At 24.9% G+C, this 22,524-nt stretch overlaps 3 protein-coding genes across 3 annotated transcripts; 1 reads left to right on the top strand and 2 right to left on the bottom strand.

The window, feature by feature from the left end:
- Positions 1–1,500: 1,500 nt before the first annotated feature.
- Positions 1,501–3,201, bottom strand: GO595_000511 (RabGAP/TBC domain-containing protein; the record flags this gene model as incomplete). Its single annotated transcript, XM_067918311.1, has 1 exon — positions 1,501–3,201. The coding sequence occupies one exon, from the start codon at positions 3,199–3,201 to the stop codon at positions 1,501–1,503; it is 1,701 nt and encodes a 566-aa protein (XP_067779291.1).
- Positions 3,202–9,231: 6,030 nt separating this feature from the next.
- On the top strand, positions 9,232–9,594 carry GO595_000510 (YbaK / prolyl-tRNA synthetases associated domain containing protein; the record flags this gene model as incomplete). The annotated part of the gene is made up of 1 exon (XM_067918300.1): positions 9,232–9,594. One exon carries the CDS (start codon positions 9,232–9,234, stop codon positions 9,592–9,594), a length of 363 nt encoding a protein of 120 aa, XP_067779290.1.
- Positions 9,595–21,046: 11,452 nt separating this feature from the next.
- Positions 21,047–22,421, bottom strand: GO595_000509 (vacuolar associated sorting protein; the record flags this gene model as incomplete). Its single annotated transcript, XM_067918288.1, has 2 exons — positions 21,047–21,079; positions 21,528–22,421. The coding sequence occupies 2 exons, from the start codon at positions 22,419–22,421 to the stop codon at positions 21,047–21,049; spliced, it is 927 nt and encodes a 308-aa protein (XP_067779289.1).
- Between the last annotated feature and the right edge of the window lie 103 nt (positions 22,422–22,524).

Genomic DNA, 22,524 nt, shown 5'->3' with positions numbered 1-22,524 from the left:
GGTGTAATTGAAATTGTAACATCAATTCTTAAAGAAAATAATATATACATTAATGCAAAACTTGTGTATTTTAATAATTTTATGTTTCAAAATAATATTTGGAAATTATTTAAATTATATAAAACAGCACTTATGAATGCAACTGAAAATGGTCATACAGAAATAGTCAAATTACTTCTTGAACAAGAAGGAATTGATATTAATGCTAAAGATATTTATTTATTTTATTTAATATTTATTTTAATAATTTGAAAATTCAAAATAATATTTGGAAATTATCTAAAATATTTAATACAGCACTTATTTGGGCATCTGGAAAAGGTTATACAGATATAGTTAAATTACTTCTTGAACAAGAAGGAATTGATATTAATGCTAAAGAAAAAAATTATTGAGCATATTTGAGATTTCATATAATAATAATATATTTCAAAATAATATGAGGAATTTATTTAAATATTTTAATACTGCACTTATATATGCTGTTGGAAATGGCTACATTGAAATAGTTAAATTACTTCTTGAGCAAGAAGGAATTGATATTAATGTGAAAAATATTTTTTTGTTGTTTTTATAATTTCTTTTAATATGATTGGGTTCCAATATAATAGTAGGAAATTATTCAAAATAATTTGCACGTCACTTTGGCATGCATCTGATTTTGGTTACACTGAGATAGTCAAATTGTTGCTTGAACAAGATGGAATTGATGTAAATGCTGTTGATATTTAAATACTATAATTGATATATGTTTCATTTATTTCTAGAAATTTCAAAATAATTTATGGAAACTATTAGTTCCATTTTGTACAGCTTTAATGTCTGCTATTTTGAATGATCATTATGAGATTATTATGTTATTACTAAAACATAAAGATATTGATACGAGTATTGAAAATATATCTACTTATTATATAAAGTTTTATTATAAGAATTGAAATTTTTTAAATTTGTTTGAAATTTTTTTTAATTATTTCATACAGCACTTCAAATGATAGTTGAAAAGGGATATGATGATTTAATTCCAATGTTTTATGGAATATAATGATATGTTAACAGGTTACCTGTTTTTGAATAATAACAAAGATGGAGAAAATTTTTATATATAAAGTTATTGTAAATTAAATTTATGTTTTAAACCTTAATTTTAGATTTGTTGAGTCTCTCAAAAACAATATGAATTTATGATTAATTTTTTTTTCGTGATCAATAAAAATGCATTTGATTTTTACTTAGCGATAAGGAGAAAACAACTCACCAAATTCATAATATAAATAAAATATTTAGTATATAGACTACATAATAAAACATTTTTTGTATTTTACTATGGGCAGAAACTATCAAGTTACTCATGTACAACCTTATGGTAACAAGATTACTTTTTAATATTTTCCTTAGTGAAACATCTCAGATAAAGCCTCCGTACATGAATTTAAAGTACTGAATATTCACATTGTTATGCGATTTAATTATTATAGATAAATAATATTTAATTTTTATTTACAAATCACAGTTTAATGGTGAAAAGAATTCCAACTCTTCTTCGTCTTCCTCTTCTTCCTCCTCTACTTCGCCCACATTTCCCAATTTCTCTGATATCCACATTGCTATTTTCCCAATTCTTTCCACATCGACTTCGCTTAAAATCGTTGGGAAAGCGCTCATCATCTTCACCACGCTGACCTTCTGAATCTTTGTTAATTTCTCGAAGTTATCTATGATTATTGCTACGAAGAAATACCTCAACCATTTCTTCGGCATTGGCGAAGCGCAAAACTTAATCCAAACGCACCAAATATTGTCGAAAGTTCTTTTAAACATCAAAATATATTCCGAATATAACCATTGGTATTCCAACAGTTCCATTTTTTTCAGCCAAAACACAACAGTTGGTGAAATCATTTCCAAAACTTTTGTAATTTCTGTTAACTTACTCATTGAACTTGTATTTATCGACATAAGAAATTTAGCATGTCCAACTCGATATAAGAAAGAATTAAACAACCAAAATATCTTTGGATAAAGTTTTTCATAATCCATTATACTTCCATCATTATTAATGGGTATACCATCCTCATTAACATTCGGATAATATACAGTCATTAATGGAACCATTAAATCATTCATTCCTTGTAAATATAATATGCGCGGATTAAAAAATGTATACGTACGTAATAACGTTTGAAGTATTTTAAGGCCAACGCAATCTTTCTTCTTAAATAAAGGAATGTTACGATCAGTGCGTTCGACATCATGATGAATTACAAGATATGCGCGTTGAATACTTGATCGAGGATATGGAAGCGTTTCATTCGTTTCCATTTGATTTAAGATAATGTTAAATTCGGTGGCGCAACGAATATCAATTTGATTCCGTTCATCGAATGTACTCGTAAGTGGATAAAGACCTAAAATGAATGGAAGCGCTTTTGACAAGACTTCTGTTTCAACACCTGAAAAATAAACGCGTCTCATAAATGTCTCCGGTTCTTTAAGTTTACCTGTGGAACTATCGAAAAAAGATTCGAATTCTTTAAGTGTAATACGGGAATGTGTAGGATATTGTGAAATGGTGGAATTAATTTCGGACAATAAAAGTTTATTATAGGTGTTAGAAACAATGGAATATGGATAAGATGATGATAGGAGATCATGAGTTGAGATATCTTTGAAAAAATTAAGATAAAACGTTTGGATATTTATCCATAAGGTGTTTAAATCATTAACATCGAAAACTTCAATTGGAATATCAGGCGAAGATTGGATATTGGGCTCATTGGGTCCATCGCAAAAACGAATAGAGTATGGCTTTTCATAAGTTGGAACACCTATGCCAAAATATAGAAGTTTTTCTATAAATACAGAAACAAGAAATAATTGGTCTCCGGTAAAAATAAAATTTCGATACTGTGAAGAATCTTTGAGAGTTAATGTTATTGAAAATGGATTTTCAGAAAGAGTAAGAAAATCAAATGACTGATGTGAAATTGTAAATGACCCATAAGAATTGAACTCATTTGCGTGAAAATCTTCTTTTTCATCATCAGAAATATTAAGATAATAAGAATTATTATCACTAAAAATTTTCCAATGAATTTTGGTGCAATTATCTTGAACCACAATCGAAAGTGATCCTTTGTTTGTTTTGTTTTCTGTTGTTATTTCTTTTAATGGTCCAATTTCACAAAGAGTCTTGCGCATACCTATAGATAACGATACGTCTTTTTGATTATTTTATTTTTGAGGTAAACGTTCATTTGAATATACCGGTTTTGACAAACTATGGTTGACTTATAAATCTTTTGAAGATCTTTAAAAATTCATTAGCTTATATTTAAATATCAGACAATATTATCCAATTGTTTATTCACCTAAATTTTGAGGCAAATCATTCGTGCTTATGAAATAATTTGACTATTTCTGTATAACCATTTCTAGATGCAATCATAAGTGCTGTCTCAAATATTTTTAATAATTTCCAAATATTATTTTGAAATTGAAATAAATAATTAAAATAAATTTTAAATAAAATAAATTAATATCTTTAGCATTAATATCAATTCCTTTTTGTTCAAGAAGTAATTTAACTATTTCTGAATGACCATTTGAAGATGCTAAAATAAGTGCTGTATTAAACAATTTAAATAATTTCCAAATATTATTTTGAAATATAAAATTATTAAAATAAATATCAAATATAACAAATAAATATCTTTAGCATTAATATTAATTCCTTCTTGTTCAAGAAGTAATTTAACTATTTCTGTATAACCAAACCAAGATGCTAATATAAGAGCTGTTCGAAATCATAAAAATAAATCTTAAAAATGATTTTGAAATCCAAAGATTTTTAAATAAGTTTTAAATGAAATAAATAATTATCTTTTTTATTGATATCAATTCCATTTTGCTCTAGAAGTAATTTAACTATTTCTGTATGACCACATGAAGATGCTAAAATAAGTGCTGTATTAAATAATTTAAATAATTTCCAAATATTATTTTGAAAAATTGTTATTAAATAAAACAAATAAATAGCTTGAGCATTAATATCAATTCCTTCTTGTTCAAGAAGTAATTTAGCTATTTCCAAGTTTTCATAATCGAATGCTATAATAAGTGCTGTTTGAATTAATTTAAACAATTTACAAAAATTATTTTGAAACACAAAATCATTAAAACAAACACAAAATAAAACAAATAAATATTTTTAGCATTAATATCAATTCCTTCTTGTTCAAGAAGTAATTTAACTATTTCTGTATGACCATTTCTAGATGCAAACATAAGTGCTGTCCAAAATAATTTAAATAATTTCCAAATATTATTTTAAAATATAAAATTATTAAAATAAATATCAAATAAAACAAATAAATATCTTTAGCATTAATATCAATTCCTTCTTGTTCAAGAAGTAATTTAACTATTTTTGTATGTCCATTTTGAATTGCTATCATAAGTGATGTTTCAAATAATTTAAATTATTTCCAAATATTATTTTGAAATATCAAATTATTAAAATAATTTTCAAATAAAACAAATAAATATTTTTAATATTAATATCCAATGTCTTATTATTAAGAATTAAATTAATGATTTCTATTTGTCCTTTATGTGCTGCTTTCATAAGTGCTGCATTAAATAACTTAAATATCTCCCAAATATTATTATGATATATCAAATTATTAAAATAACTTTTAAATAAAATAAATAAGTATCTTTAATATTAATATCAATTCCTTCATGATTAAGAAGTAATTTAACTATTTCCAAGTTTTCATAATCGAATGCTATAATAAGTGCTGTTTGAATTCATTTAAACAATTTCCAAATATTATCTTGAAACATCAAATTATCAAAATAAATTTTAAATAAAATAAATTAATATCTTTAGCATTAATATCAATTCCTTCTTGTTCAAGAAGTAATTTGACTATTTCTATATGACCATTTTCAGATGCTCTAATAAGTGCTGTTTTATATAATTTAAATAATTTCCAAATATTATTTTGAAATATAAAATTATCAAAATAAATTCTAAATAAAACAAATAAATATCTTTAGTATTAATATCAATTCCTTCTTGTTCAAGAAGTAATTTAACTATTTCTGTATGACCAAACCAAGATGCTAATATAAGAGCTGTTCGAGGTCATAACAATAAATCTTAAAAATGATTTTGAAATCCAAAGATTTTTAAATAAGTTTTAAATGAAATAAATAATTATCTTTTTTATTGATATCAATTCCATTTTGCTCTAGAAGTAATTTAACTATCTCTAAATTACCTTTTTCTGATGCAATAATAAGAGCTGTTTGAAATATTTTAAATAACTTCCAAATATTAAGTCGAAATCATGAAATCAAATAATAAAAAAATACGTCAGGATCATTGATATCAATTAAATTTTGCTCAAGAAGCAATTTAACTATTTCTATATGCCCATGTTCAGAAGCAACCATTAATGCATTTTTACCAAATAAATCAAAAAAACATGAAGTATAAAATAATAATATAATATTTTTATAAACTTTGAACAAAACAAAATAATATCTTTTTCATCAATCTCAGTCTCATCATTATCTAAAAGTAGCTTTTCCACTTCAATATTACCATTTTTAGATGCCATAATTAAAGCTGTTTCACCAAATTAAATAAAAAAACATCATATAATATTAAAATACTTTAAACAAATTAAATAAATATTCATTGCATTAACATTAATTCCTTCTTGTTCAAGAAGTAATTTAACCATTCCAATATTACCATATTTAGATGCAATTATAAGTGGAGTATAAATTAATTTAAGTAAATTCCAAATAAAAATTTTCAATTCGAAAATATTAAATCAAATGCTTCCATAGTTAATATCAATTCCTTTTTGTTCAAGAAGTAATTTCATTAACTCTAAATTTCCTGAATCTGATGCACAAACTAAAATATTTTTTGGAAGTTTACAATCATACATGAAATATTTCATGAGAAAAATATTACCTGTTGTTGCTGTTTCACTAAAGATATTTAAATCAAATTTTGACTTTTTCTTTTCTAATAATGAAACAAACAAAGAATAATTATCATTTTTAATACATTTGATTTCTAAGTGAGTAAGTTCTTTAGCTTGAATCACTTTTTTCTTATAAAAATAATCAAAGAGATTATTCCTATGAAATTCTAAAGCAATTTCATGAACTTGTTTAAAATTACGATTATTTTGTTCACACAAATGAATTATCTCTATATTCCCACCTGCTACTGCATATTTATTTACATTATTTAATTTGGCACCATTCATAAGTAAATATTTAAAACATTTAATCGATCCGAAAAATGCTGCATAATGAATTAACGAAACATCGCTATCATTAATAAATGAAAACGATTCATAAATTGATGGTTCAATAATTTGATTATAATTGAAATCATCTTGTGATGATATTTCTTGAAGTTTATCAATATCATCGTTACGAATTGCTTTAATGACAGATATAGGATTAACACCTTCTTTAATAAGTTGTTTGTGTAGTTTCCAGTTGTCTTTTTTAAGATCTTCAATATTTTTAAAGAAATTTAAAACTGGTGTTTCAAAATTTTTCAATTGATTGATTTTAGATTCAGTAAAATAATGGGCAAAATATAATGTATTTTTTGATTGAATTACGTTAGAAGAAATGTATTTTTCTTCAATCATGTTTTCTAAAAAATAAAAGGATTCTTGCGAATTTAATTGAAGAAGAAAATGTGTAAAAACTTCAATTATATCACAATTTTCTTGAATTGATTCTTCTTTTGACTTGATTGCCTTTATGAATAATAAATATATTCTGATATCTTTCTTTTGAACTATAAAAGATCTATATATTAAACGTGAAATGATCAAATTATATGAATATGGTAAATTAATATCAAATAAATTCATAATACTTTCAACTTTTGGCTCAATATTATCTTCATTTAAGTCAAAGACAATTGATTCGATGTCTTTTAATAATGAAATAAGATTATTTTTTTGGTTAGAATGATTCATAAATATTTAGCGATATTTGAATTAACGGCTCCTTTTAATTCAATAGTTTATTATTAAAGTGTTGTTAAGCGTTTCATTTTTACATTTTTCATGAACACTTTGTGCGACCATTAATACATTCAATTCTGTGTTACGATATGAGTAAACCATTAAATTATTTCATTTGTTTTTTGTTGTATTATTTTGTGCAAATCATCTTCATCATAAGTTTCAAGCTTCACAAAGAAACTTATAATGATTCTGTATGTTCTAGTTGTATGAAAACAAATCTCACAAATTATTCCAATTACATAGAAAAAAAGATAATTAAGAATATTGAAATAGATACCTTGTACCAAAACAAAGAGGCATTAACAACAAACTTACCTATTTCTACTCCTCTGCTTCCCGATAATGATGAAGCTGAGCAATTCAAAATTACAATTCATATACCAAAAAGCGAGAATAACAATTCAGTGAGTGCTATAATTTTAAATCAAAATAAAAATAATCAAAAAATACTTGCATTGGATCAAACCATTATTATCATGGTTGAAAATGCAGATATTCTCAATACTGGGGATCGGTTTGGTGTTAGTATAAGCAATTCAATTAGCAGTGATATGTGGAGAAATGTGGAGTGCATTTATCTCTCCAACGAAATACAAACAAATATCAATTTTGAGAGCACAACAGAAGTTCTAACAGTTACTGCATATACTCCATATTCATCAAATGTAAATTCGGATGGTGATTTTAATATTCGTACCAATGTAATACAAACAGCTGAAGTACAGAAACAATTAAACATTATTTCTTCAAATGGAATACAATGTTCATATGATAACCCATATCCTCTTGCTGATTTTAATTGTAAAATGTCAATTTTTTCAATCACTATTAGACTTATAGGTGGATTCAGCCCTGACCAAATTTCATCGAATTGGAAATTTTATTTAAGTGGTTTGCGACACAGTGGTACATTTAATATCTTCACGTGCGAAGCAACTGTTGATTCGAATTCCGAGGTAATTAATGATTTTGATATTACAGACTCGGTTCATACAGAAGATATTGAAACAGGAACAAGGGTTTATGATCTGTATGTCATTCCACAAACACATGGTACAATTCATTTTAAAGCAATTTTAAATGGCCAAACATTCAATTTTTTATTTTCTTCAAATGAGTTAACACCAGGGAAAAAAGTTCTCTATGCTGTTAATATAAACGGACCAACAAATACATTTTCACAAACAAATTCATTTACACAGACAAATTCATTTACTCAATCGAATACATATTCACAAACAAATTCATTTACACAGTCAAATACATATTCACAAACAAATTCATTTACACAGTCAAATACATATTCACAAACAAATTCATTTACACAGTCAAATACATATTCACAAACAAATTCATTTACACAGTCAAATACATATTCACAAACAAATTCATTTACACAGTCAAATACATATTCACAAACAAATTCATTTACACAGTCAAATACATATTCACAAACAAATTCATTTACACAGTCAAATACATATTCACAAACAAATTCATATCCACAATCAAATTCATTTAGCACAAATCCATATTTAACACATTCACTTGTTTTGAAGCAAACCATCATTATAACGGAGACATTTACTCTTCATTCTATGATATCACATTCAATGTTATTTACATTTAATAATTCACAAATCTATTTCACATATTCAGAATTCATTTTTTATAATTACACAGTTATCCAATATTCAACATTATATAGTTATTATTCAGATTTTTATTTTGCATTAAGTGAGGATAACGAAAACATTGCAACTGACAATCAAACAAATATAATAATAATTGTGTGCGCAGTAGTTATAATCATTATAATTATATGTTTAATTACTATTTTTATTATTCATCATCGAAAACACAAACAAAAATTTTCTAATTTGGAAGAAGTTGAATCAAATAGTGAAAATGAAAGAAAACCCATAAGCGATGGATTGACAAATGTTAATATTATGCAAATACAAGAAGAAGATCCGTTTGCAAATGATTTTAAAGATGACGTTTTCGATAATCACATTTATATCTAAAATATTTTTGTAAGAAAATTTTATTATCCAAATTCATTCGTTATGCTGATGTTGCAACAAATCCATCTGTTGTTGAAGGTGCAGTTGTTGCAGAGATCGAAGATTTACGTGATTGTTATCCAGAAATGCTTGGATTAGATTCAAAGCGTACAAGAACTCCGCTTTACAAGATAACAGTTATGCTTGTTGATCTTTCAGCTTCGTTACTTGGAACACGACGTAAAATTAACGGATTTTATGTTGTTTTTGTTCAAAAGGAAGAAGAAAAACTTGAACGAACAATTGAAGAATTGAAGAAATATGTTAATCCAATCTGCATCATCGTTGATAATCGAGCGAAATCAAATTTCGGTCAAAAGATGCAAACCGCAGTAATATCAATGCTCAAACATACGATTGTTATATCATCAAAACTTGACAAGGACACAGTATCAGTTGATAATCAACCTGTTGCTATCAGTGAATTGAAAACATTAACTGAATATTAATAAAAATAAAAATAAATATTAAAAAATTGTTTACCATAAATGGTAATATTTATTAAAAATCAATATAAATGCATAAAGAAAACTTATTATTATCAAAAATATTTTTATGGTTAGAGTGTCATTTTTGATCAAATTTAATTTTAATATATGACTATAAAATTTATTCGTTTTATTATGTCGACTTACTCCACTAAAGCCTGTTTATTTATGCGAATTATCAATCATGAAAAAAATATAGTGGCAAGTCACAATCATTATTTATTTATTGAAATTTAAATCTTTGCAAAATTATTTTCTTTGAAATCCTTTGCAAATGGATCTTCTTCAATATCATTCAAATTAATAAAATTAATATTATTCATTGATGGTGTTTCTTCATCAAGTATATTTTCTTCTTTTATGCTTTCTTCATCAAAACTTTCTTCTTTATTTAGTTTATTTTTACGAATGAGTAATATTATAATGATTGAGACAATAATAATTATCGCAATACAAACACAAATGATAATAATCATATTCGTTTGGTTTACAATATTATTCGTTTCATTTTGTTGTAAAATTGTATAAAATCCTGTATAATATGATATATATGAGTAATATTTAACAGTTATATATTTATAATAAATAAATAAAGTTTCTGTATAATAATATGATGAATCAAATATAGAAATAGTTACAGTATTCGAGAAAATAGATTTTTGAATTATTGTTTGTGTGATTGAATGCGTAAAAATTAATGTATTAATAAATGTTGCACCGAATTGTTTTGAACTTGTAAAAGTATTTGAGTGTGAAAACATATATGTGTTTGTAAACACATTTGATCTAGTAAACACGCTTGATTTAGTAAATGTATTTGGACAAGTATTTGATATAGTATACGTATTTGATTGTGAAAATGTATTTGAATATGTATAGCTTTGTGTAAATGTATTTGATTCTGTAAACGTAAGAGTTGGCCATAGAGATATATCACATTCATCAACCAATTTATGGGTTACTGTGAGTGAACCGAATGTTGCACTTGGATACAAATATGATGTCATAATATATTTCGTTGGGACATCATTGAATGCACTTGAACTTATAGATTTTGGTGGTTCAATGCCAGTAAAATAAATACATTTGAGATCAGTACAATTTTCAAACGAATAACTTCCAATTGTTGTTACATTTTCTCCAATTATAACTGTTTCTAAGTTATTACATGAATTAAATGCATAACTTTCGATTGAAGTAACTGAATTTGGAATTGTAATATTTTTTAATGATGAACAATATCGAAATGCATAACTTTCAATTGTTTTTACATTCTCTCCAATGATAACTGTTTCGAGGTTATCACATAATTTAAATGCATAACTTTCAATTAATATTACTGAATTTGGAATTATAATATTTCTTAAAGAAGAATATGATCTAAATGCAGAATAACAAATTGTTGTTACATTTTCTCCAATGATAATATTAGTCAAGTTAGTACAAGATTGAAATGTATAATCTTGGATTGTTGTAATCATGTTTGGAATTGTTATGTTTTTTAATGAAGAACATGATCTAAATGCAGAACTTCCAATCATTGTTATATTTTTACCATAGGTAATAGATACTAAGTTAGTACATGAACTAAATGCATAAATTCCAATTGATGTAACTGTGCTTGGAATTGTTATATTTTTTAATGATGAACAATAACTAAATGCAGAACTTCCAATCGTTGCTATATTTTCACCAAAGATAATTGTTACTAAGTTAGTACATGATTGAAATGCAGAACTCCCAATTGTTGTCACATTTTCACCAATAATAACTGTGGTCAAGTTGGCACATGATTGAAATGCCCAAACATCAATCGTTATAACTAAGTTTGGAATTGTTATATTTGTCAATGATGAACATTGATTAAATACAGATGTATTAATTATCGTAACTAAATTTGGAATTTTAAAACTTATTAGTGATTTACATAATGCAAATGCATATGCACAAATTATTGTAACTGAATTTGAAATTGTAACATTTATTAATGATGAACATGATCGAATTGCATATTCACCAATTGATGTTACATTTTCTCCAATGATAATGGTTTCTAATTTAGTACATGACTCAAATGTCGAAGTTCCAATTGATGTAACTAAATTTGGAATTATAATATTTTTTAATGATGAACATGAAAAAAATGCAGAATCTCCAATTGTTGTCACATTTTCTCCAATATTAACTTTTTCTAACATAATACATTTTTCACATAAATTATTACCGATTGATGTAACTAAATTTGGAATTATAATATTTTTTAAAGAAGAACAATATCGAAATACATCGTTTCCAATTGTTCTCACATTTTCTCCAATGATTATTGATTCTAAACTAGTACATGAATAAAATGTTCTATCTTTTATTGTTGTAACTAAATTTGGAATTGTAATATTTTTTAATGATGAACATAAATAAAATGCGCTGGTACCAATCATATTTACATTTTCTCCAATGGTAATTGTTTCTAATTTATCACACGAATAAAATGTATAATCATCTATTGATGTAACTAAATTTGGGATTATAATATTCCTTATTGAACATTTGTAGAATGCATTTTTTCCAATTGTTGTTACATTTTCTCCAATAATAACTGTTTCTAATTTAGAACACAAATCAAATGCATAATCACCAATTGTTGAAACAGAATTTGGTATTATAATACTCACCAATGATGAACAAGAATAAAATGCAAAATCTTCAATTGTTTTAACATTTTCACCAATGATTAATGTGGATAAATTAGTACATAAACGAAATGCTTCATCTCCAATTGATGTGACTGTATTAGGAATTGTAATATTTATTAAGGATGAGCATGAATAAAATGCATTATTTCCAATAGATGTTACCAAATTTGGTATTTCAAATGATTGAGAAGAAATACCTGCTGGATAACATACAATTATTGTGAAATCCTTATTATAAAGGATTCCATCATTATCAGAATAATAACCATTTTCATTAGAAACATTTATAAATTCGAGACTAATGCATCCTATAAGAGCAGTTGATTCTATTTCAGACACTAATTTTGGAATTGTAATATTTTTCAACGAAGAACAATATCTAAATCCGAAATTATCAATTTTTTTCACATTTTCTCCAATGATAATTGTTTCCAATTTAGTACATGACTCAAATGTCGAAGTTCCAATTGATGTAACTAAATATGGAATTGTGAAATTTTTTAATGATGAACATTTTTCAAATGCATAATTTCCAATTGTTTTTACGCTTTTTCCAATGATAAGTGTTGCTAAATTTGAACAGTAAATAAAAGCATAATTATCAATTAATTTAACATTTTCTCCAATGATAACTTTTTCTAAATTAGTGCAGTAATAAAATCCATAACCTTGAATTGAAGTAACTGAGTCACCAATTTCAATCGAAATTAGTGATGACCACTTGAAAAAAGCATAATCTTCGATTTCATCAACACCATCATTAATTATAATATATATTATTTGACTTTTATATGAACTCCTTTCTAAATATTCATCATAAGTATTTACAGTAAGTGTTTGTGTAGTAGAATTAAATATTTCACTTGATTGCACAAAAAAGAGAATAATCGAAAGAAAAATGAATTTACATTTCATTTTTTCCTTTTTATGTAAATTATGAATTACTTTATTGAAATAAAAAATTATTTTGATAAAAAGTAAAGAAAAAATTTTTAAAAAATCAGAAATTAGATAAAAATATTTTCCAATAAGACTCCTAATCGAAATGGATTGTGTATTCATGACGAAATGCAATGGTAAATTGATGAAAATCTTCGAATTATTATAAGATGTAAAAAAATTTCTTTTCATTTTTAGGAAAGATGTGGTACTATTTCTTAAAGGCAAGTACGCATCAGAAATATATTTGTATTGACTCAACATATTGTCTTTGCTTGTGTGTAAAGAATTTGAGATTGAGTGTAACAAAAATATATTTTAATTTTTTTGAAAGAAAAATTTGATTATTTATATAATTAATCCATAAATAATAAAATCGATGATTCATTTAAAATATATATTCATTTGTTTTATTGTGCAATCGAAAATAACGAGTATAATATCGTTTGATTATCCCGGAATTTTCGAATGTCTACAGACAATTACATTCAATTTATAAATTTGAATTCGTTCCACAAAACCATTATGAAAAAGTGGAATAAATGACACTTTTCATACCAAAAACAAATTTATGGGAAAGATTCTTTATATAATTATAGATCTTCCAAAGATCCTTTGCATTTCATTTTGTGACAACAGGAACAACTTTACCGAATCCAAATATTTTCTATCTATTTTCAATATCATTGGGCTTCTTTCTTTAAAGAGAATTGTCAATGTGTTTGCCTCCACTTTGATTCCGACCATTAACTTGATCAGCGCATGATCCAATATCACTGATACATCCGATTTCACGATGTAAATGTTTACGTTTGTGATACATATCAAATTATTATTTCCTAAATATTTTATAATTAATTTGATTTGTTCATTAGAATTCGAATTCCGCGAAATTAATAATTGCGAATTCGCAACTTCGTTATTATATATATTTATTCGATTCTCGATGTAAGCTCTCATTGGCCTCGCTTGTAATATGTTTTGCATCGATTGCGTAGATTCCATTTTCTCAATAAATGATTTAGTTAATACACCTGCAACACCAACTCCATAACTATAACCTGAGACTCTTTTGATTTGAATACCAGTATTCTTATTATGTAATACTCCGATAACTAATGGAGTTATATAAAAGTTGTTTTGATTTAATTGATGAACAAGTTGTTTCATGATTTCAACAGAAAAATAACCGTGAAGCACTTTTCGGTTATCGTATCGTTCGGCGACCGTTTGCGTGAAGTCGTTAATTTCATTTGACAATTCACTCGTTAATGAAGTCAAATTTAAATATTTGGTGGCAATGATCGAAGGAATATTAAATGCATTTAAGACTACGCCACTAGCACCAAGCATTTGAATCATTTGATTAAATGCAACTGTTTTATAATCATCGGAAATTTTTTCAATTAATGATTGAATTTGATCAATTAAATGTGCAATGAAAATTCCGGGAATTAAAATTTTCTTGGAATTTATCGATATCAATTTCAAATATTTGAAGTAACTTGGCATTTTATTATTATAAATCGAATTTCGATCATTCGATTTATTAAATGAAATTACTAAAAATATTGGGCTAACTTCAAACCAATTAATGTTAATCAATGAAATTGATTCAAAGTTTTTCGTTTTTGCCGGTTCGATTTTCATTTTATTAAATTTCTTCAACAAATTAAAAACGCAAATTAATTCGAAAATGAAATTGGAGTTAATATTTATATCTATTCTTTGTAATATCAATGAAATGAATTGGAATGACGTGAATAGCGGTGTATCAGGAGAACATATACATTGGAAAGAAATAAACGGCCTATCGTTCGAATCGTTTCTTCCGTACAAAATTGAGTTCATTGAAATCTGATCGTCCATTTGTAAATTTTTCAAATTGAATTTTACAGACAAACCGCTTTCTCTTTGAATGAAATCGAAATTTATAGAATTCAAAGTAATTAAAATGAATTCTCTCATGTTTTGATCGATTACTGATAAGAAAATTCTTGGTATTTGTAAGTATAATGAAAACTTTGATAATAATGAATAAGAATGATTTGGATCATAAGTTATTATCACCATTCTATTACCAATTGAGTTTGATTTCACTTGAACATAAACGAATTTATTTTTATATTTTTGTTCCATTTGAATCGGCTGCGTATCTTCGACCAATGAAATGTTATAACAACATTTATCGAACAATATTTGCATTGACGGATACGCCAACGGCTCATCGAAAGCAAACAAAGAAGTTGAATTTGGTAAAACTTCAAATGGCTTAAAACAAATAAATTGGAATGCGAATATTTGCACGTCTAATTGATTCGCGATAGTTATTGGCGTCGGGAATTCGATTGGGTTAAACTTAATGGTATAACCTGTTTCCGATTTAATGACGTTTAATTCCATTAATATACTTTTCATTGAGTTTTGGACTCGAAATACTGTTTTCTTAGGTTCGAATAATGATATTATTGGATATGTCGAAAATCCTTTAACTTTTATGTAGTAATATCCTTTTTTGGTGACTGTCGTGATTAATATTTCGGTGTTTGATTGACATAATATTGAATTCCCGATCTTTTTGCCCATGAATTTATTTGACGCGACATTATTCATTAATTCTTTCTCATTAAATATTGGTAACTTATCCGTTGGTATTAACTTGAAGTTTATGTCTAAATTATTGATGATTTTGATCGATGAAAAAAATGTGATGACAACAGTACTCATCGAATGATTTAAGTTATAAGTTAAAGGAACAAAAAAGTTCTTTTGTATCGATGGTAATAATAATGTTGAATAACCGGATTTATTACAATCTATGAACTCATTTGTTTCTTTAGATATTTCTTTAGCTACTACATTAAGTTTTAATGATTCACTATTATTATTAAATATCATTTTTGGACAATAATTACTATTCGAAAATGGTTTTATTAGAATTTCTTTATTAATGATCAAGAATAAACTTGATTCATTAAATATTATACAAGGAGAAAAGATAATAATTGAGAATTGTTCTTCTTCTTCATTATTCTTTTCAATTGTACATACAATTGAATCAATAGTATTTGACTTATTATTAAAGATTTCGATTCTTTGAGGTTTTTCATATTTTAATTTAATGGAAGTACTTGCCCAATGTTCACCATCATAAGATAATGACATAATGAATGTATCTTTATTTAATATGTTACCGAAATATAAATTATTTTTACCATTCGATTTAATAGTAATTGGAATTTCATTATCATTTGATCGAATATGGATATGATATGGTAAATAATTTCGTATAATAAATTGTGATTTAATCGCAAAGACTTTAATTCCTGATAAATAATCAATATATGGAACTTTAATACAATTAAAATATGACTTATTTATAGGAACTTGAAATATTTCGATTTTATCATTTTCATATGAAATTGTAAAATAAAAATATTTTTGGACATTATTCGAATTAATATTTATAGGTATTATCGTATAATAATTATTAACATTTGGTGAAAGTGTTAAAGAAAATCGTTTTTTAGGATTTATTGTACCTAAATTTATTAATTTATTTTCTTTTTCATTTTTATAATATAAATCAAATGGTACACTTAATAAGTTTTCGATTTGTACCGGACTTTTTAATGTTATTAATAATCCACATTTATAAGGGATTTTATTTACACATATTATAATGTTTTTATTTTGATATGAAGTTATATATGTTGGATAAGATATTGAATTTGGATTAAAATTAAATTGTAAATTTTTATATTTAAATTCAATCATATTAAGATTAGAATCATTAACATTAAAAATAGGTAATATTTCAGTTGGTAATAGTTTAAGTTCGACACCTTTTTGTTTGATTAATATATATGATTCAAGTTCATTTGATATTGATAATATTGGTAATTCTGATGAACGTAAATAACGTTGTGAGAAATTAATTTGTGCTTTTAATATTTTTATGATTTTTTTAATACGAGTAATCGCAAAAATTGGTAAATTTATATTTATATTATAATCTTTTTGTACTTGTAAATTGATTTGTGTTGTTTCTTCTGTTAAAACTAATATTAATAATAAAGGAAAAGTTTCAATAATAAAATCATATGAACCAGTAATATTATTAAAGAACTCTAAATAAGGTGTTAATTCTATCATAAATGTATTTACTGTTTGTGTTAATGTAGCTATGGTATTAATTTGTGGTATAATAAATCGAAATATTGGTATAAATAATGATTTCGATGATTTATTATCTTCACATAATATTAACTCGATTTTTTCTGATGTAATTCGAATGTCTTCTAATTGGAACTTCGATTTGAAATTTGTTTCTTCATATGTATAAGTTCGTAATTCAACTGTTTTCTGTATTGATTCAATAATTTGTTTAAATAATAATATATCAAAAACAGAAATTTTTATAATTAATTCAATAATATTCATTGTTATTGAAAGACCTTTTGAAGTTTTTCTAATTGTTGCTACAAATCCGAAATCAGAAATTAAAGGTGAAAAACTTTGTTTTGTTATCGGATTAGATATAAATACATTAAAGTTTTCTAATGCTATCGAAGTTCTTCTATTTGATAATTCTAAAAGACATCCAAAATTAATATTTAAATTCATATTATCTTCTGGATTTAATGAAGAAGGTATAATAATATTAATTATAGGGATTCTAACGATTATAGTAATTTGTAAACCTTCAATTGATTCTAATGAATTTAATGAACTAAATGAATTTAATGAATTCATTGAACTAAATGAAGATTGTTGTTTAATCATTTGTTTTGTATTTGTATTATCATTTTTCATTAATTCTAATAAAGGTGATGACATTATAAATGTAACAATTGATGTTAATAATTGATAATCAACATAAATTTGTGCTTCCGAAAATATACAAAATAATTCTTTGTTCTTAAATTGGATTTTAATTAAATTATCATTTGTTAATGTTTTAATTATTGGCATTGATTCGCCTTCTTTAGATATAACATTAACTTTTGATATCGATGCATCTAAATCACCGAAATTATATTTCAAATTAATTTCGGATAATAAAAATGTTGCAATAGGTTCAACCATTATCATAACAATTTGGAAATCATTTAATTGCACTTCCAAATTTATTGGAATCATTTTCATTGGTAAATTAAAGTTATTTTTAGGTAACATATTAAAATCAAATACTAAACAATTAATTATTGTTGAAGCAAATAAATTCGTATATAAAACTTGTATTTGTTCAACTTTAAATGTTAAATTTATTTTTTCGATTATATTATTTTCATTATTATTATTATTTGTAGGTAATGAATTTATATAATCAAATGTAACTAAATTTATATCATTATCATCCGAAAATGATAAAGATAACTTAATTCCGGATATTTTTATTGTTGGTCTTCTTTTATGACAAATTGTTGATATTATTATACTTCCAATATTTAATGCAATTAACTTATAAAAAGAATTAAAAGCTAATTGAATCGTTGGTATATTAATTGATAAATAATGTGTTTTAACATCGTTTTGTTTTGGTAATATATTAATTTGCATTCCTTCCATTAAGAAATCAATATTAATCATTGGTATTTTCATTTGTTTATTATTTGTTTCATCTAAAATTGTATTATATTGTACTAAATTGTTATTTTTAGGGATAATATTTTTGATATATTTAATGACTTTAAAGATATATGGAATTGATATATAAATTATAACTTTAGGAATTCGTGCAAATAATCGATCTTTTAATAATTGGAATTTTAATTGTTCAAATTTAACAACTTTTTGCTTTATGTAATCCGTTTTAATAGTTAATCCATTACTATTTAAATCAATTCCAATTTTTTCATCTTTTGTTAAATTGATAGTTGTTTCATCTATAAATAATTTAATTAAATTTTTCGTCTTTTTAAGTAATGTTATATTTATAGGCTTTAAATTTAAATTAATTTTTATAGTTTTACTTGGTTTATTTATATCTGTTTCATCTTTTCCTTTCAAATTTTCAGTATTAAACTTAAATCTTAAAGCCCAATAAATTAATTCTTCTTTAACTTTAACATTAGTTTTAGATAAATTAGTTAAAACTTCAATGTTATTATCTAATAAATTAAATTCAACATGTAATTTATCGGGTATTTTAATAAAACTTAATTTATCTAAATAATATCCTCTTATTTTATCTATGTCGACATTAGTTTTTATTGATTTTCTAGTTAAAAATAAGTTCAAATTTATGTTTAAAATCGAAAGTTGTGATATATAACTTTCAATATTTTCTAATATTAATAATTTGACTTTTTTAACTTTCAAATAAAGTTGAATCTTTTCAGGCATAAATGGCATTTCACGAAGTTTGACCATAAATTTCAAGATTTGTGGAATATAATCGAATAAAGGATTTATATCTTCCGGAATAATTCCAACTTCAACGAAATCGATTTGTAAGTCAAAAGGATTTGGGAAGTTAATTGGAATATTTAAGTTAAAAGGTTTTAATATGAAATGATTTCCTTTATATATAGAAAGATCCGAAATATTAACATTTAAACTACTTAAATTATTATTTTTGTTTTTAACTTCGATAGTCTTTAAATCAATCATCAAATTTTCTTTAGGAATTTTCATTTCGAAAATTGTATTTGTAACTTGAACATTTAAATTTATATTTGATTTAACGTTATTTATTTGATTTTGATTTTGTATTTGTTTTGGTTTAGGAATTGTTTTAATTATTGAGTCCATATATTTTAATAACCATTGTAATGTATCAAATAATAAAAATCCATGAATTTTATCAATATTAATCGTAATAGTTTGAGTATTATTTATTAAATCGAATGTTATATTAATTGGATTTTGTATTTCCATAAATAATTCATTAATATGATTAATTTTAATTGGCATAATATTAGCATTTAAATTTAATTTTTCATCTTCATATGTAATTTTGGATATTATTGGTCCTAATGATATTTTCATTAATTTATCCGCAATTCCATCATCTAAAATTATATTAATGTTTGGGATTTTAGCTGTTAAAAAGAGTTTATTCTTACCAAACACAAATATTTGTTTCGAATTCTTTTTCCGTTGAAATAATGATAAACTTGTAATACTTTGTAATGCATTTAATAATGATACAATATTTGTTTGTACTAAATATAAAGAAAATGAATCTAATGAAAAATCAATTGTTATATCAGCGTTAATTTTTTGATCATAAAGTACTAATGATAAATCTGTTTTTAAGTTTTGACTTTCAAACATTACTATTTCATTAGTGAGTAAAAATTTTAATGAAAAATTGATCACGAAATTAATTGGTATCAATTGTACATTATCAGCAATTATTTTCGTTTGAGGTTTACTTAAATTAAAATCATAAAGAATGAAATCAATAGAATCATTCTCTTGATTTGTAGTATAAGGAATTGTAATTCGAAACGAGGGAATATTTAAATTTAGTGAATAATTTTTAATGAGTTTTATCGGTTGAATCTTTTCACCAAAATCAAAATATGTTATTCGTAATTTCTCTGGTAAGAATTGGATACTTTGATCAGTAAATAGTTCTGTTAAATGAAATATAGTATCAAGATCAACTATAATTTGTAATGGTGAAATTGTTAAATTAATTGTAGTCATATCAGGCGTAGAAGGAATTATACAATCGCCATTTAAAAATATTTCATTTTCGATATTAAGATGTTCGAACATTTCATTATTATTATTTTTGTTTGGAGATTTAATATAAAATTTTTCGATTTTTAGATTCGCTTTTGCACCTGTAGGTAAACTATCTAAAGTAGAAGTAAATTTACTTAACTTGCCTTTAATAATTGGTTCATTAATAGTATATTTCATTTCAAATTTGATCGAATCAATATTTAATGATCCATATAATTGTTTCATGGAAAAAATAAATTCTTTTGCTTGACGGAAATTTTTTAATTCCGATAAATCGATATCGGTTAATGATCCGATTTCTTTTAACGCTTCTTCTTTAATACATATGGCTTCCGAATATTCTTGTAAAAATAAACTCGGTTCTTTGCCGATCTTGTTTTGAAAGGACGATAGGTTGTATTTGGGGGACCCTATTCGGTTTGTGGTGTTCTTTGAATTTCGAACTTTTTGAAAATATTTCAAATATTGAATTCGGTTTTTTAAAATGTTTAGAGCAAGTTTAGGCTTGAAGTTAATGGGATGGTTTTGAACAAGTGCACATCGATGCATATATCTCCATACTTTCGAACAATTTTCAAAGCTTTTGGGCCGATTACAACTTGCATATCTCCGAGAATTTTGAAGTTTTCGTACCATAGATGATAATGAAACTAAGGCACGACATTGGTGAAAATCTAAACCTAACTTAATTTTAGGAATATTGACAGATAATTGATTTGTGTATTTATCTTGAGGATCATGTGAATGAATAAGAATAGTACTGATGTCAGTGGGACTTAAAAGGAATTGGTGTTCACCAGTGATCTGATCTTTCATGGTTTGCTGGAATAAATCAATTGGAATTTGATCTGAAAATGTGTCAAAATATGCTGCAAGTCCTGTAATGGTAAGACCTTTATGAACTGATTTGGGATGTACGATACTTGTAATAACTTTATCATTCTCGTCAAGAGTTGATAAATTAATTTTTTTGATTACTAAGCCAATGGAGATTGTTGTTTCTTCTATTGGAATTTCAACGCAAATGTGGATGTTTTCGATATTAATTCTAACATTATCAATTATTGTTTCAAATATTCCTTGGATAAATGATTGCTTTTCTGCAACTGGAGATGTTTGTTCTTGTTCGACATGTAATGCATCCCTGCTTGCTTGCATGTCTTTCTTTAATAAAATTCTTCCGTCAAACTGAAGAACAACAAAAACATCTCTTATTGTAATAATTGTTGGATTTTTGTTTAATTTTTTCCATGGGAATGAAACGTCTATGTATCCTATTGTTCCTTTCCGAACTATGAATGGGATAAGTTGTGATGTTAAAGCAGTTGATTTTAATTCAATATTATTTAAAACTAATGATCCTTTAAAAATCTTGAGCTTCATTTGTTGTGTTGAAGCAGGTTCAAGGAATTCCTTTAAATAATGCATGATAATCTTAGAAACAATCCCTCCCATTTGTTTGGCTGATTCTTTATTTCGGGTAAAGAATTTTCAATTGGTTTGAAATGGATTTTTTTGATGTAAAGTCAACGTTTTGGCAAAAATATCCAAGCCTTAA

This window comes from Histomonas meleagridis (assembly GCF_020186115.1).
Source record: "Histomonas meleagridis strain 2922-C6/04-10x chromosome Unknown contig_104, whole genome shotgun sequence".
NCBI lineage: Eukaryota > Parabasalia > Tritrichomonadida > Dientamoebidae > Histomonas > Histomonas meleagridis.
The sequence above is the reverse complement of the archived record's forward strand: the minus strand, read 5'-3'. Positions and strand labels throughout refer to the sequence as shown.